We start from the raw sequence: 18,562 nt of genomic DNA, 5'->3' as shown, positions 1-18,562 counted from the left end.
TTGTAAAACCCCTACTGGACTTGAACCCGCGATCTACAGTTCAGCTGCCAACGTGCTAACCTATTGAGCTACTCGGCTAGGCAATGATATATGAAATGAATAGACAAATATTCCTAATATTTATATTTTCATCCATGTTTTAAAATGAACTCGGCCATTATGACGATTAGAGTGCCTCCTTAAAGGCAAATCAGCTGACATGAACGTTCCTAATTTTATATCACTTAGAGGCAAATAACAGCTCAATTCTTAAAGAATCCACGAAAGAAGTATGCAGGTAAAATAGTGTAACCTAAGGGATATAATTTTATGCCCTCTGTTTGGGACTGTAGGGGTACCACCCTGGGCTTCCCGAGGGTGGGACTACTTTTCAAATATACATATGTACTTATTGAATATGAGGTGATCAAATGAACAAAACTAATAAGGAGACAGAGAACAATGTAGTCAAACATACAGAACCGTAAAGGGGGTCATGTAGGTCTATTAGGCCAATTAAGCTCACCTGAAAGTTCCAAATTTTACATTAAATAGGGTCATAATGGAGGTAAATGGCAACTTAATTTTTGAAGATTCCACGAAAGAAGCATAGAAGCAAGTTGGGGAAACCCAAGGACAATCATGATCCGCCCTAATATCGGAACTCTAGTGGTACACGTAATACATGACGTGACTTTTCAGACACCTGTAATTATTGAAAATGGAGTGATCAAGTGAAACAAAACAGGTATGGAGATAGAGAGAACAATATAGTCAAACATTTTTAAATTCCTACAAAGCGGTTATGTAAGCCTTTAACGGTAATTGAGTTCACCTGAAATTTAGAAATTGTAATCACATAAGATCATAATAAAGGTAAATAACAACTTAATCTCTGAAGAGTCCATCAAAGGAGTATAGACACAGGGCAGGGGACCCCTTGGACTATCATTTTCCGGCCTGTTTGGGCAATGTATTAACATATGGAACTTTAGAATGGGGTCACTTAGGCCAACAGGGGGAGTTGAGTTCACCTGAAAGTTCCAGACTTTATATCAAATAGCGGCATAATGAATGTGAATAACAACTTGCCATTTATGCTTCTACATGAACAGTGATCAATCTCATCACTCCTATATATAATTTGTATAGGAAGCACCACATGTACTTTCCATGTGTTTGATGCACCACCTGAGCTACGATTTGTTTTGTGTTTTTGTGTTTGACGTACCGCCTGTGCTTTTCATATGTTTGAAGCATTACTCGTGCTTTCAATGTGTTCGAAGCAACACTTGTTTCTATATACATTTTGTGTTTGAAGTATCACCTGTGCTTCCATATATTTTGTGTTTGAATCCCATAAGCAATACAAAATAGACAGTTGGGCAAACACGGACCACTGGACACACCAGAGGTGGGATCAGGTGCCTAGGAGGAATAAGCATCCCCTGTCACACCCGTCACGAGTCCTATATCTTGATCAGATAAACGGAGTTATACGTAGTCAAAATCAGCGTGCCACGAACGGTCTAACAATCGGTATTACACACGTCAGACAGATATATGAAGAAAAGTTATCAGAGAATATAATGATACTATTTTTGACAATATTGTCAGTAACAGTAGCACAGAAAAAAATGTCATCAATAGAAATCAATGACCCGTGACAAAGCGGTAAATCAAGAAATCGGTTCTTTACGGCACATGCTTGATGTAATCGGCTACTTTTTACAACTAATATTATTCCTTGATATTAAACGTCTCAATATAAAATCACACAAAATGGGCAGAATGACCATTGAGGAAAGAGCGAGATTGCGTACGGCAAGTTGTACTCATTTTAGTTCACTATTTATCTCGTCCTTAATATTTCTCAAATTTCTTTGGCAACCTGCATCAGAGGTTAATTTTTCTGTTATAGATGGCACGTCACTTTCATCGACAACATACAACAATTCGAAAGCTCTGGGCAAATTCAATCAAACAGAAAGTGTTCGAGATATCCGCGGAAGGCCCAAGTCATAACCAGTTCAGTCAATCCGAGTCCCGGTTCATTTCCATACTTGCACAATAACGTCTAGATGTGAACTAATATCCCCACAGATATTTTAAATAATATATCTTTCCAGTTCCGTTAAATAATAATTATTCAAATAGGTAAACTCATGGCAATGCGGCTTTCATTAGTCTGGTGCGGTCTCCATACCTGCCACTGGAGTGTCAAGGACCAAATGGGCTTTTGTAGCATTTTCATTAATCAAGAGCTTATTTTACCTTTAGAAAAAACTACATTTTAAAATTTCTGTTAATCATTCGTGTTGATAATACATGAAGAGCTTTCAACAAATATTATGAATAGATACAAATAGCAACAGGGTTCGAATTGACGGGCTACCTAACATGGCTACGTCAACAAACGAAATCATTTGAAGCTGTGAGTTTTCGGGTCGTATGGGGCGTTAATGAATATTTGAAGGTATGTTTGGACACAAGTATAGTAGGAAAATAAAATGTTAAGAATTTTTAGCCGAGTTGCAACGAAGTTGAACTCGGCTATTGGTTTGGTGATGCGGGCGGGTTGGCGGTTTCCGGATAACTCGAAAAGTTTACAATCTAATCAAATGAAACTTTGATATATTGTTGGGTATCAGGTAAGGAAGACCCCTATTGATTTTGGAGAAAAATTATCAAAGGTCAAGGTCACAGTGACCGAAAATAGAATGAAAATTTGGTTTCCGGATGATAACTCCGAAAGTTTAAATCCAAATCAAATGAAACTTTGATATATTGTTGGGTATCAGGTAAGGAAGACCCCTATTGATTTTGGAGAAAAAAGGTGAAAGGTCAAGGTGACCGAATATAAAATGAAAATTTCAGGAATATTTGGTTTCCGGATGATAACTCAGAAAGTTTAAACCCGAATCAAATGATACTTGAAGATATTGTTATGTACCAGGTAAGGAAGACCCTTATTGACTTTGGAGAAAATAGGTCAAAGGTCAAGGTCACAGTGACTGAAAATAGATTTAAAATTCCAAAAGGATTTTGGTTTCCGGAGGATAACTCGAAAATTTTTAATTTGAATCAAATGAAACTTGGATATATTGTTGGATACCAGCAAAGCAAGGCCCCTATTGATTTTGGAGAACAAAGGTCAAGGTCACAGTGACCGAATATAGATTGAAAACTTCAGACAAATATGGTTTCTGGACAGTAACTCGAAAAGTTTAAAACTGAAATTAGTTCTTCACAATTATAAATACATGTATACCATGTCATTCCTGGCTTTTCAATGTATCCCATGCAACTCGGCTCATGCATCCCTGAGTGCATATACTAAGTTTTTAATATTAAATTTATGAGACAGCAACACAAGAATACAGGCCTCAACCGTACGCAGCTTTTTGTGCGCCGTAAATCGAAGGTTTTTAGAAGGGGTGGATCTGTAGCTCTCTGTTCCGTCACAACATTTTTTCAGAGAGCTACAGTTCTGCAGCTAGGTATGGAAAAGAAAGCATGAGCAAGAACAAAGACATTATGAACTCTGTTAAGCCACATAGGAGAAGTGTTCACAAACTATTTTACACCCTCCACCCCTCAGATCCACTATAACTTTAAGGATAACAATTGGATCCTCCTGTCCCTACAATATGCATATCTGCAAATGGCATTGAAGTATTGTACAAAATTTCAAGTCTATCAGATAAGCCATATAGGAGAAGTGTTCACAAGCTGTTTTAACATCCTCGACCCCTCTTAGATCAACTATAACTTTTAGGAAAATAATTGGATCCTCCTGTCTCGACAATATGCACATCTACAAATGGCAATGAAGCATTGTACAAAGTTTCAAGTCTATCAGATAAGCCATAGAGAAGTACGTGTTCACAAGCTATTTTACATCTCCCACCCCCTTAGATCCACTGTAACTTTTAGGAAAATAATTGGATCCTCCTGTCCCACCAATATGCACATCTACAACTGGCAATGAAGCATTGTACAAAGTTTCAAGTCTACCTGATAAGCCATACAGGAGGAGAAGCATTCACAAGATTTTGTGACAGACAGAAAGTACAAAAGCAATGTCTCCCCCTAAAAGAGGGGAGACATAAATATATATAGGTCATGTTACTTCAAAACCAATTTTAATATATGATGAGAAGATCTACTTTATAATGTTTATTTCTATATCAAAACAAATAGCTCTATAAAAGTAAATCTTGATCAGAATGTCTCAAGAATTAACAGACACCAAGTGTAATGGACAAATTATATGCTGCTATTAGAGGAGTCTGGTAATGGGACATCTCCATCCTTTGACTGTGTGCCTTGGTTACTGCAATTGCCTGCTTTTTCTGCACAGACTTGGCTATCCTCCTCCTGTCTACTGTCACAGACTTGGCTATCCTCCTCCTGTCTACTGTCACAGACTTGGCTATCCTCCTCCTGCCTACTGTCTGGCTCACAAGAAATTGCTTTGTCTGTCTGAATCTCTAATGTCTGAGAAACTAGTTTTTCATGATTGTCAGAAATTGAGATTCTGTCCTCTCCTGCCACCTCATGAATGTCCTCCTCCACTCTGTTCTCTGAATCTGGCTGTTTCTCTGGACTGTCATTCTCTTCCTCGGTTTGTTCAAAATTGTCTTGACTGATGAGGGAAGAGGAGCTAGAACTACTTGACATACTGTTGTCAAAGCAGAAATATTCCTCATCCTCACTCTCCCCTTCAGAGTAGATCTCTGCCCCGGGGAATGCATATCTGTTTGGAGGTAGGTACAAATACTCACCATCTACAAATGCAACCAAAAGTACATTGCTACATGTAAAACCATAGCATCACTAATATGACATATTCAGTCTGTTGCTCTTGCAAACTCGAAAGATAGTTTTTGGATGATTCATGTTTGAATTGACATTTTTCCCAAAACAAATTTCATTCATATGCAAATATTTTGACAAGACAAAAGTAAATTCCTTTTCTGAGATGTGTTTGTTTTTCAAATAAATGACATTGAAAATAAAACTGTAGAACTTTTAAAACTCTGTTACCTTCTAAGTACTTGGCAAGACTGACTTTCTTTGGCTGCCACATGGCCCTCATATCATCTGTTGCAGAATCACAAGGCACTGCTTCATCAGCTTTGTCTGTTTGACTTTCTGATGTAGATTCGTTTGTATTTGATTCAAGGCACTTTGATGACGATATTGCTGACATATCATCTTGACCGTCTTTACATGTAGATATTTCAGGTTTCACACTATCTGCATTATCTGAGTTTTCTAACTTGCTCTTAACTTCTGAAGATGCACTTGGTTTTTCTGTATCATTTTTTTCCTGTTTGTCACATTTCATTTGTTGTGCTTCAATACAATCTTCACTATGCTTGTTCATTTTGTCCTCTGCTGTAGTTTCTCTGGCATACATGTATTTTGGTGAGGAAGGGATTGCAGGGGTGCGTAATTGATCTCTAGTGATCTCTGTCAAGGTAGTAGAAGAGTCCGTCAGAACCTGAAACCCTTCTGCCAATCGTCTACAAAGCTCACTAATGATGACATCACAATCACCCAACAGCTCAATATCAAAGTTCAAATGCATTAATGGCTCTCTGTTTATGAGGATCTGAGGAACTTTCTGAGGTAGAGAGTCTGAAAAATCACAGATATGAAAGTACATGTATACATAACATTTTTCAAAGTAATTTACAGTACAGGGGCCTATAGGGTATTGTTACCCACAGGCAGAAGATACATGTGTACATAAAGTGAAAGTACATGCATTTATCCCTATTTGCGTACTCTGATATGCTATGTAGATGGTCAGAAACATTCACATTAAGTCTGATGTTGGAAAAGAACAAAACAATCTTACTGGGAATGAGAGCAACAGGTCGAACTTTGAGAGAAGATCCAATCACAATAAGAAGGTCACAATCTTGTTTGTCTTCTGCCATTTGCTGATGAAACTCCTCTGGTAAACTTTCCCCAAAAAACACAATGTCTGGCTTCATTATTGCAAGTTTAGTTCCTTCTGGACACACAGTACACCTTGGTATCACCTGTAACAAAACAAGAATTGTCAGAAGACAAAGCTCACTGAGCAAAATAAAGCTGCAAGACAAAAGAGAGTACAGGGTGTCGAGCCACTTTTGGTCTAAAAAATTTAGGATTATAGGAATTTATTTTGCAGTTTATAGGGCAAATATAGGGATGTTTACAGCAGATTTATAGGAATAAATAAGGTTTTAAAGAATTTGTATAAAAGTTTATTGTTTCTGCATAAAAATCTAGCAAGCATAGTATCTTACTGGAGAAGAAATCATATTGAACACAATTTGATTAAAATCAGATCCTCGATCCGCTCCTTTTTCTTCATCTTTTTTTTTTTGTCGCTACCTCGTGTAGCGACAAGATGAAGAAAGAGGAGCGGATCGAGGATCTGATTTTAATCAGATTGTATTAAACATAAACAAAGACAAAATCCTTTCAGATGTGGACAGTTTTCCATCCAATAGACAGTTCTTATAAATCATCATAGTTATTCTCTTCATAACAATCTAACTAAATATCAATCTAGCACCAGCTCCTGGATTATTTGGTTTTTTTTTTAATGGCCTCCTCCGCCCCTAGCCATTTCCTTTCCTCCCATTTATTTCTTTATAATTTCTTTTCTAATTAAAACATAACCAGTGTAGTCACTCTTTATGACATAAAAATTAAAGAAAGGAATATGATAAATGTCATTTTTATAAAACATATTTGAACTTAATACATGAAATATTTTTAATGTTTTTGCTTCTAGCTACTTGTTTTGTCATTTCCAGCTTTTTCACTGTTTTCTCTCAGACTTCTCTCCTTCATTTTCTTTATCTTTCCTTTTTGAACTTGAATGATGTTTAGTACTTAATGCAAATATAATGTGAAGAGGTTTGAAATAACTTCTTTATTAATGATTAAGACATTCATATAAATATTTTTTATCATTTTTGAAAATAGGACTGTCATTTTTGGGGATATATAGGGCTTTATAGGGATTTTAATGATTTATAGGGAAAATATAGGAACCTTCAAGTTTATAGGAAAAATAGGGACTTGACACCCTGGGAGTATTATTCCAAACAAAATAAGCAGCATGCAACTAGAATTGAAAATTAAAGTAGTAAATCGGAGGGGGGTTCAGCTCTAAAATGGAAGCTATTTTCTTGATATGAAAGTCATATCACAAACACATAATTTTTATGAATCAAAACATGTATTTGCCAAATTTTCTCATTTTGCAGTATTGTATATGGCTAGTCAATTTAGTAACTAGATTTTCAATGACCTTGACCTAGTGCAAATGACATTAGGTAGGGTTTATTACACAGTTAGTATGATCATCAAATTTTAAAAACAATTATTTACATACTGTATATATACTCGCATATAAGTCGGTTTCTTGGGAATAAAATTTCTGTGTCCAACTTATATGCGCGTAGTAATGCCATATTTTTCCTGCCGCACAACTCGTGATTTTTGACAGAATTATGAATGTGTTAATGACATGTTGCTACATCAGTAGCAAATCAACATGTTAACAAGAGTGATAGCTTAAGAAACAAGGTGAAAACTTAGTCTTATACATGTAACTCCTATAAGGAATATAAGATTAACGGCAACAATAAATTACAATTCTGAATACTTCCCACTATGATGTTAAGAATGAAATAAATTTGACTCATCTTCTATGTTTTTTAAAGTCAATATGTCGAACATTTTACGAAGAACAAGCCCGATTTGTGTAATTATTGGACATCGGTATTCTTTATTTAACGATTTAATTTATGGAAACAGTGCAGTAAATATTCACTACCTATTATAATTTGCAGTGCAGATGGTTTTTTTGTTGGTTTTAAAATTAACCTGCAATAATCATTTACGAAGGGACACATGCCAATTGCAGTATGGTCCTCGTCCAACAATTATAGGGGCATATGCAATGCTATTCGCTAATCGATATCAATTACAATCAAATTACAGTTAAGAAATGAACATCACCTTTGAGCTGTTCATGGTCAATATGAACGGATTTGGATTTGAGGCAAATTCCGTGAATCGCGCTAGATCTTGATCGACATTCAAAAAAAATATATACAACAAAGAAATACAACTCTTGCTAGAAAAAGGATATTCATTCAAAGTTATGAGCAACTTGCTAAGATTAAAGTTTTGGAAAGACAGACAAGGACAAAACAGTGTGCCTCTGAGTGTAGTCACAGAGGCATAAAAAAAAACCACAACTTGAATACACATATCTTGGGTACATTGCATTTTGATATGATTTAGTGTGGCCCTGCTAGTCTTGAAAAGAATTTGTTTTTAAAAATCAATTTCCTGTTTATTCCCATAAAAAACTTTGATCTCCTATTAAGCTCCCACCCTACCCCTGGGGACCTTGAATTGAACTAACTTGAAATTGAACTACCTGAAGATACATGTATTTGTATATTATTACATGTATGACTTAATTTTGGACCTGCTGTTGTTGAGATAAAGATTTTTAAATGATATCTCTCTATACATTCCAATGTAAAAATTTGATCCCCTACTTCAGGGGGCCACAATTTGAACAAACTTGAATCTGCACTTCCTAAGGATACTTGCATATTAAAATGATTAATCATGGTTCTTTTGCTCTTGAAAAAAATTATAAAATATTTTTCCTATGTATCTGTATGTATAACTTTGATTCCCAATAGTAGCCACATCCTACCCTCCCTGGACCATTTGAATAAACTTGAATCTACTCTATGTCAGGAAGCTTTCATGTAAATTTCAACTTTTTGCACCCAGTGATTCTTGAGAAGATTTTTAAAGATTGTTCTTATATATCTGCATGTAAAATTTTCATCCTCTTTTGTGGCCTCATCCTAACCCCATGGACCATGATTTGAACAAACTTAAATCTACTTTATGTCAGAAAGCCTTCATGTCTATTTCAACTTTTCTGGCCCAATTGTTCTTGAGAGGAAGATTTTTGAAATTCTTATATATTTCCATGTAAAACTTGGATCCTCTATTGTGGGCCACCCTACACTGGGGGGGGGGGGGGGGGGGGGGGGGGGGGGGGGGGGGGGGGGCTTGATTTGATTAAACTTGAATCTTCTTTATATCAGGATGCTTTCATGTAGTTTTCAACTTTTCTGGCCCAGTGATTTTTGAGAAAATGATTATTAAAAGACTCCATCCTACTAAAATATGAAAAGTTAATGACAGAGACAACAACACACGCACCGAATAAATTTTGATATAAAAAAAAAAAGGCTCAAGAGAGCTAATGATAATAAGAACTAAGCAAAAATAAGAAGTCTCCAAACTTTCTTTGGGAGACTTAATAATCATCAAAAGGGCCTTCAATAACTAATAAAAGTGCAGAAATTATTAATAAAAGAGCCTTCACTTTGTAAAATTTCAATGCAGTCTAAGCAGACTAGTTGATAATTTGAGTAGACAAAACATTGATGCACCATCAAAAATCAATTCAACCCTTACAAGTTGGTGTGACTCTTATGACAAACAGTTAGCTTTTAGCATTGTGCATGAAATTCATAACCTGCTGTCCCTGGGCAATATAAATGAGATTGGGAGCATTAAATCATGTGCACCTCATCCATGTATTAAAGCTAATAAAATACACTTAAGACATAATATTTTTGTACAAAATATGAACACTAGATTTTTGAAAATACATTACACAGAAGCATTACAATCCAATTTTACAAAAAAGCCTGTACCTGGTTAAATATATCCTCCCTGACATCATCTGCCTCAACCTTGTGCTTACAAGCCATACATGTTGCTGTTGCAAATGAGCCTACAACAACAAATCCAACATGAAAATATGTTTTGATAATACAGGTAGCACTTTATGGCTTAAGTAATCTCCTTTCCCCATTGTTTTCACCTACAGGTAACTCTCGGTGGCTCAAACTTTGATCTGTAAGTGAAATCCCAGTCCCAATTTTCTCTCTCTATATAACAAAGCAAACATACTCCTCTCAAACTTTTGATCTCTCATAGTTCTTGATCTCTAGAAGTGAAATATGTGTCCTGTAAAACATGTTTCATTGTTTTCACTGTTTTTCAATAAGGGAGTGGTAAGGTATAGACCCCTAATACTATTATTACTTTCAAAATTAGAAGTTCCTGTGAATATACTTGTCATGTTTGTGATATTTTCTTTATTGTGATCTCTTATGAGGGAAAATAAAGTTGAATGAATTAATGAAAAGGTAGTATTTTGAGAAAATAATCAGCTATCTATAACAAATTGTGCTTTACAACTGGAAATTGTAACCATATCCACGTAGTCAGTGACTGCGAAACTTCATTATGTGTCCCGGAACATGTCCCACAATGTCTGATATTGATGTTCGCCGATTTATCTTTTAATATAAGTTAGTATATCTTACTGAATATGTTTTTAGAAAGATTACGAAGAGTTTTCATTGGGAATTTGGGGTATGAAAATTGTCTCATTATTTAACAATTAAACACATTAAATCTTTTTATTTCAACTATTAAAGGGGTGAAAACATCAAGAGGCCCATGGGCCACATCGCTCCCCTGAGTCACCTTGGTCCATATCAGAAGACTTTCCATATATATTTGCATGTAAAACCGTAGTCCCTATTATGGCCCCAACCTACCGCTGGAGGCCATGCAAACTTGAATCTACACTATGTCAGAAATCTTTCATGTAAATGTGAACTTCTTTGGTCCAATGGTTCTTGAGAAGAAGATTTTTAAAGATTTTTCCTATATATTTGTATGTAAAACTTTGATCCCCCCTTGTGGCCCCATCCTACCCCCATGGGCCATGATTTGAACAAACTTGAATCTGCACTATGTCAGAAAGCTTTCATGTAAATACCAGCTTTTCTGGCTCAGTGGTTCTTGAGAAGAAGATTTTTCCTATATATTTGTATGTAAAACTTTGATACCCTATTGTGGCTCCATCCGACCGCCGGGGGCCATCATTTTAACAAACTTGAATTTGCACTATATCAGGAAGCTTTCATGTAAATATCAGCTTTTCGGTTCATACCCTCCTATATTTTCAAAACAGGAATTTATTTCTTCAAAGTAACCCAATCATATTTTCTTCCAATATCAATATTTGCAATCTGTTTACCAAAAGTATATAATACACTTTAAATATTGAGTTGGATTCAAATCTAAGCTTTAGTAAATTGAAATATTAATGTTTTTGATGTCTAAAAGTATAGATGAAATGAGAAAGATGAACAGACATCAGTGAGAACATAGTGCTGTGTATAATTCTACTACAATTCAGTCTAAAATCTCCAGAGTTTCCAGAATACTTGTTTTTAATGAGTTTTACTATAACATTTATTAACCAAAATTGTGGATGAAGGTGTTGTGAATAATTCTGAGTGTAAGTATGTGAAAAATCAAACGGGAAAGCTGAAATTTGGAAGGACTATTCTATGATTTTTGCATAACGAAACTTAATCTTCGAACTGTATAACACGAGTTATTGTAACAGCACCAAAATAAATTGTATCTTTCCCCCAGGATCATGGAGATAGAGACAGTATCCAGACAAACTTTTGACTTTCACAAATAAATCAAGCATCTGCTAAATCCACTCAACTAGTCAATTATGATCTGAATACTTTGTTTTGTTTTTAAGCATTAATCAAATAATTCGATCAAAATGTTTTTGAACTATTTCATTCACCAAATATAAATGGTCTAGCATCCTACTAAAGAATGAAAAACCAATTGTTGACGCCCAACCGCCCGCCCGCCAACCCGCATCACCAAACCAATAGCCAAGTTCAACTTTGTTGCAACTCGGCTAAAAATCAAATCACACATATTGCAATATTTAAACCATAAAATGCTTTCTTTGTTGTTTCATCAAGTGATGAAGGTGCTAGCATTGCAAAAAAAAATCATAACCTGTGTAAGCGGGTTATGTAAATTTTTTCTGCAATGATTGCTACCTTCATCACCCGATGAAACAACAAAGAAAGACATTTTAATGTTTATATTTATATTTCTAGGTATTTTTTATATATATAAACTAGATTAAAGTACTAAAAAATCATATGGTTGACCCATTCGTTACGTTATACAGAACAGTCAATGCACCCTTTGACCTTGATAACGCTCCATATTTGGTAATGATAACACAGACTGGTGGAACTAAACAAGAGGCCCATGGGTAACATCGCTCACCTGAGTCACCTTGGCCCATATTTAAAGATTTCCCCTATATAATCGCACGTAAAACTTTGATCCCTATTATGGCCCCAACCTACCCCCAGAGGCCATGATTTTTACAACCTTGAATCTACACTATGTCAGGAAGCTTTCATGTATATATAAACTTCTATGGCCCAATGGTTTTTGAGAAGATTATCTCAATATATTTATATGTAAAACTTTGATCCCTATATTGTGGCCCCATCCTACCCCCCGGGGCATGATTATAACAAACTTGAATCTGCACTTCGTCAGGAAGCTTTCATTTAAATGTAAACTTTTCAGATCCAGTGATTCTTCAGAAGAGGACTTTTAATGATTTTCCCTAAATATTTGTATATAAAACTTTGATCCCCTATTGTGGCCCCATCCTACCCCCATGGACCATGATTTTAACAAACCTGAATCTGCACTGTCAGGAAGCTTTCATGTAAATTTGTACTTTCCTAGCCCAGTGGTTCTTGAGAAGAAGATTTTTAAAGATTTTTCCTACATATTTGTATGTAAAATTTTGATCCCTTATTGTGGCCCCATCCTATTCTCAGGGTTCATGATTTGAACAAACTTGAATCTGCACTATATCAGGAAGCTTTCAAGTAAATTTCTGTTCTTGTGGCCCAGTGGTTCTTGAGAAAAAGATTTTTAAAGATTTTACCTATATATTTGTATGAAAAACTTTGATTCTCTATTTTGGCCCCACTCTACCTCCAGTGGATCACAATTTTAACACACTTGAATCTCCACTATGTCAGGAAGCTTTCATGTAAATGTCAGCTCTTCTGGCCTAGTGGTTCTTGAGAAGATTTTTAAAGATTTTCTCCATATACTTGTATGAAAAACTTTGATCCCCTATTGTGGCCCCACCCCACCCCTGGGGTCATGATTTTAACAAAATTGAATCTCCACTATGTCAGGATGTTTTCATGTAAATGTCAGCTCTTCTGGCCCAGTGGTTCTTGAAAAGATTTTTAAATGACCCCACCCTATTTTTGCATTTTTGTGTTTATCTCCCCTTTGAAGGGGGCATGGTCCTTCATCATTTGAACAAAGTTGAAAGCCCTTTACCCAAGAATGCTTTTTGCCAAGTTTGGTTGAAATTGGCCCAGTGGTTCTGGAGAAGTCGAAAATGTGAATAGATTAGACAGACGACGGACAACAAGCGATCAAAAAAGCTCACTTGAGCTTTCAGCTCAGGTGAGTTAAAAACCGGATCAAACTAGTTTGCAACAAACATGCATTCACTGTTGAAGATGAAAGCAATGTCAATTTCAATAGAAATATAAGAGAAAAGATTCAGTGAATGTAAATATTATCACGTGACTGAATATTGCAATATATCATAGTATGATTTTTCTAGCAATATCCACTCCTTGAATTCAGTTTCTTTCTTTTTTTTTTTTAATAAAACCTTATTACCGTGGCATTGTATCACCCTCTGGATCCCAGCAACCTGTTCCAGTGTATCGATATTCTGCGTGTAGTTTCGAAGTAATTTTCCATTTGTCTCCAGTAACCGAATAAACTTGTGTGATCTAGATGGCTCAAACTGACCTGGGTATATTTCCTTCAATAAAGATTTCATAGAGTTTATAACCTGTAAATGTAATGCTATTTTTAAGGGGCGATATCAAAAGATCGATGTCGAATAACAATCTAAATTCAAAATCTCCCATAAGTTTCTGTCATCCGACATCGATTACACTTAAAAGGTACTGATTCATGATTTCCCCCAAATTTTGTTTTTCACTTTTATTGATCAGAATCTACTGTTTAATGCGTTTAAAAGATTTCACATAAAAAATTAGGTTATACATTATCACAGAAGCTCATTTTAGAGAGTTCATTATTTGTTTTGTAAACAAAGATTGCGGTATGTTTTTGCTTACGAAAGTTTGAAAAGAAATGGATATCGATCTAAGTTTATTATATTTTTCACATTTCAAGCATTCCTCGGGCAAAAATGTGTCATCTAAAAGTTAAAATTTGTGACTATGCAAAATTAAGATGCTTTGTATTACAAAATTAATATTTCACAGGTTTGTTCGTATACATAAAAAGACTCAAGTCTTTGTTTACATAACACAGATTTAAGGCGAAAATATTGCTTTTATTCTTGCATTCAGGTCAAAATGTTGGCTGTCAACATTAAATGAGTTGTATTCTTAATGGTTCACATCAAAAATAAAAAATATTTTGTTCAAAAATTGTGAACCAGTCCCTTTAATGGAAAAAGAAAAAAGAGAAGCAACTGTTAAGAACCACATAATAATATTACATTTTAATGAACATTTAATAGTTTTAATGTACACTTTCATTTGTGAATAAACAGAAGAAAAGGTATGCAGAGTGTTATCTATAATCGTATGTTTTTACTTGTTAATAGATTAGTTTCAACATTCATCATATTTAGCTTTAAAGCTTTAAAGGAGGGGGGGTTCTTGGTGAAAACTATGTGAATTTAGTTTTTATTCAGACATTGAACTTTTGATTTCGCCCCTAATGTATATTGCTTGTAGATAGTACATGTACCAAGCATATCTGGAAACAAAACTGGTGATGCTTAACCATCATGCCAATTGCTCCCTCACTTCTTAACACCATCAATAATATCACTTCTAGAGATGGGTCCATAAAGTATCTACACTATCAATATGCAAGCACTGTTCGTAAAAAGTAACCTTTGCAAATTTGAAGAATGGTCTCTGGTCATTAATAAAGAAGTTGATATCAAACATGGCTTGAGGATCAGGTAGGTTTGGAAAATCCACAGCTAATCTTGCATAGATGCCATCTCGAGACCTGAAATCTGGAATACCGCAGGATACAGACACCTGAAAGATAAAATGGTTGCTTTCTCATCTTGATTTATAACCTACAGTTGCATCTCTTATTAAATTATGCAATCAATACTCCATACAGCTTAACGTTTGCTCCTGTTCATTTTCACTGTTTCTTTTCTACACCCATCTTCACTCAGTTTTAAATTCACTGTTGCTCAATTTCTACTATAAACATCTTTGGATCAATAATAATTTGTGACATTGTATTGTGTATTACTATATTAATTCCCTCAGAAGTGGTCCTTCATATTTTGACATGTCTCAAGTTTACTTGTGTTCCGATAGTTAAGTTATTCATCTACGAGTTCAGAGCAATCACAAGTAATTTTTCATGTACTTTCGTGTATTCCTTTGAATATTTTTTAAATACCTGTTTTAGTTTCATGAGGGGTGGTGGTTGTGATAATATTGGGTGGATATTTGCATTTCATTTTTTTGGCTGCCATCATCTTTTTATAGGTGCAGTATCACTCGTCACTTCTGGTTTGGTGACAAAGATATTTATGATAATATTTACTATATGAATCATTCAGACATGTGAATTAATGTTCTTTAACAATTTGAGGTTAAGAATTCATTGTCATTTATTACAAACTACAAGTAACCAGTCGTACCTGAAGGAACTATATTTGTTTACGGTATTTGTTTACGGTATCACTGTTAGTAACTGTATTCTTACACACACAAGACGGAGCATGTTTAGCCCTCATGCATGAGATATTGTGATATTTATCTAATTGTTTACATCAACTAGTATTGAGCTCTTTAATGTTTGTTACTTAGATGTAATTATTTGTACTCATGAATATTAGAGGCCTGAACGGTATATTTTGATTGGTTAACTATAGTCATGTGGTCTACAACCGAAGGCTATATAAGTAGGCTCACTATGATACTACGGCAGATTTCTACAAGTTTTACGGAGGTAAAATTCGAATCTCTTAAAGAAGAAAAGTTAAGCGTGAGATTACTCATAATTATAGTAAAAACTTCGTTAGAAATCTCTTACCACACTGGACAACCAAAACTTGTATTTCTGAAAATTCAGCGTACTTGTATTAGCCTGTCATAGTGCACACAGTTCACCACATGAAGAAATTTATATTCTGCCTTGTTTTGTTCAATCACCATAATAAATACAGAATACGACTGAAAAAGGTTTCTAGTATTCTTCACCGGCATGGGAAAGAAGTGGGATTGAGTGATACTGTTTACTAACTTTAAATGATCATTGGAATTATCCTGACATGAGCTGATCTGCTGTTATGATAATTGCTTTTGTTTCAGGTAACAAATGTTAGAAATTGTGGTCAGTAAAGCCTAAAGGACAGGCAAGAAATATACTGTAGATTTTCTATAGAACTTAAAAAACAAAATACCCCTGCTCCAGTGAGAACTACTATCTTCTGACAAGACTTTATGAGGTTTATGGCATGGTCCAGTGTATGGTACTCCTCCAGACGATTTCTCTTGGGTGGCTCAGACATAATATGTATTATAATCTCCCACAGTGAGATGTCATCCATATGGTCAATTTCAACATCTTTGGAAATAAGATCTCGTAAAATAACTCTTGGATTCTGACCAAGCATCATTTGACGATGTATCCATGCCATAGTACCTGTAATACATATAATTACAATGCAATGAGTAATATTCATTTTACTGCATGTTACACAGGTCACTGGGTCAATAAATTTTTTCCAACACCACTTTTCATACTAGTTCTGTTGCCAGCATTCATATGATTATGACGCTTGCATTAATGGCTCCAAGAACAAATCATAATAAGATTTTAAGGATTCCTTGCTTATCCACTCCAAGATGTTACAAGATTCACACACTGGATAGAATTTGTGGTACAATACTTTAAATGAACCTGATTTTGGTACATTTTTTAAAAAAGATAAATAATATGATAGTATTTGATTCTTGTAAAACATGAAATATAGGAAGAGGGCTGATAAAGAGGAAACAATATATTACTATGTCCAGTTTGACCCTTAACCTTGACCATGTGAACCAAAAATCAAAAGGGTTCATCTACTCCTTATGATGTACCAGTCCAGTGTACCAAGTTGACGTCTGTCAAGCAAAGGGTTCTTAAGATATTGAGTGGACAAGACTTGGTCTACAGACTAACGAATGGACCGACAGGTGCAAAACAATATGCCCCCTCTTTTTTTGAAAGGGGGACATAAAACCTGAATAGAATGGTTTCCCGAGTTGTGGCAGGCAATCATTCTAAAGGAAGGCAACCTTGATGACAAATCCCTTCACCAGGTTGGAGGTTGAGCAAGGGGGTAATCTCCTCTTGTAAAAATTACAGTATTGCACGCACATATCTATGAGGCTGTATGACATATCATACATTATTTCCACTGTTTTAACCAGAATTATTTAGTTTTAAATCGGTGTTTACAAACAATTGTCACTCAGGCATTTCTAATGCATATTCATAAAATAAATCAAGTAAGTCATGTGTCCAGTTCAGATTTTCAGAGGTAAGATCATTATCTGTGTAAAACTGTGTATTTTGTTACTACAGTACCTTGCCATAAGTTTAAAAGAAATGATATGAAATACCTCTTGGTATTTCCTTGTCTTATGCTCTTCAAATCTAAATTTAGACAGTTGCGTCTGAGTTATATACATTATGCTGGGATTCCCCTCATGTGTGTGGGGCTATTTATAGATGCCTAAAAGACTTAACAAGTGGCAAACCCCACTATATTTACTTTTTAAACTATCATCGTTTTCTCTTACATGCAAATGTTTTCAAGCATGTAATTAAGAGAAAATTAATAACTTTAAAAACTAATCCTGCTGCATAAATTAAGTCGGTATACTTTGGGAAAAAAAGAACATCTGATCACATAATGTGGAGATTTTACCTGGGGATGATTTCCAAGCCGTCTCACTTAGGCCTGATATATCACTTATGTTACTGTCCGAGTCATCGTCCTGCAACTGAGTGTCCAAAAAGAAAGTAGTTGAAATATATATCTAATGTACAAAGTTTAATACACTCAAAGAAATGAAAAAAAGTTTAACATATTATGTATTGTATTCATTCGAACCCCCACTTGTCTGTTTTCTTGGTGGGATCCGCTGTCTGAAATAAAATAAACAGAATAGTCATAATATTTGTTTACGTTTTTCTACTTTCGTTTTCTGAAAAACGTGACCAAGGGAAATAACAATTCTAGGAGCAAGTATAGTATACCACTGGATGTGGACGGCATATCTTCATTTGAAGCCAATTTGTCTGTGGCAGAATTGTTGTTAGAATTATATTCTTGTTGAACATCATAATCGCTCTTTTCGGTATCAAGTTTTCGTCTCTTTGTAGGAATTTCAACCACATCTTCTTTTACATCTTCCGCCATTGCAAGTCCTTCTGCGCATGATATCGGCTGCGCGATGGGAGCAGAAATTGGATCATTTATATTTATATAAATCAAAGATATAAA

General features: G+C 35.1%; 1 protein-coding gene across 2 annotated transcripts; it reads right to left on the bottom strand.

Moving 5' to 3' along the window:
• Positions 1–4,143: 4,143 nt before the first annotated feature.
• On the bottom strand, positions 4,144–18,515 carry LOC125670662 (NAD-dependent protein deacetylase sirtuin-1-like). 2 transcript variants are annotated; one of them, XM_048905968.2, is made up of 10 exons: positions 18,316–18,515; positions 18,176–18,204; positions 17,984–18,059; positions 16,469–16,710; positions 14,928–15,080; positions 13,666–13,813; positions 9,750–9,829; positions 5,849–6,035; positions 5,029–5,625; positions 4,144–4,769 (listed from the first exon to the last, which is right to left on the bottom strand). In XM_048905968.2, the coding sequence occupies exons 1-10, from the start codon at positions 18,476–18,478 to the stop codon at positions 4,249–4,251; spliced, it is 2,196 nt and encodes a 731-aa protein (XP_048761925.2). In that variant the 5' UTR covers positions 18,479–18,515; the 3' UTR covers positions 4,144–4,248. The 2 variants fall into 2 exon arrangements, with proteins under 2 accessions (XP_048761925.2, XP_048761924.2); XM_048905967.2 differs by having other exon boundaries at positions 18,170–18,204; positions 18,316–18,514.
• Between the last annotated feature and the right edge of the window lie 47 nt (positions 18,516–18,562).

The sequence above is a fragment of the Ostrea edulis genome, chromosome 4 (assembly GCF_947568905.1).
Source record: "Ostrea edulis chromosome 4, xbOstEdul1.1, whole genome shotgun sequence".
NCBI lineage: Eukaryota > Metazoa > Mollusca > Bivalvia > Ostreida > Ostreidae > Ostrea > Ostrea edulis.
This window is presented reverse-complemented; position numbering and strand designations above follow the sequence as displayed.

Bases quoted from the DNA above. Each gene is read 5' to 3' on its own strand.
- LOC125670662 (XM_048905967.2), bottom strand. From the start codon at position 18,478: ATGGCGGAAGATGTAAAAGAAGATGTGGTTGAAATTCCTACAAAGAGA. The intron at 18,060-18,169 runs GTTCGAATGAAT...TTGGACACTCAG, and splicing joins AAGAAAACAGACAAGTGGGG to TTGCAGGACGATGACTCGGA. The intron at 13,814-14,927 runs GTTACTTTTTAC...TCTTTATTGAAG, and splicing joins CATTCTTCAAATTTGCAAAG to GAAATATACCCAGGTCAGTT.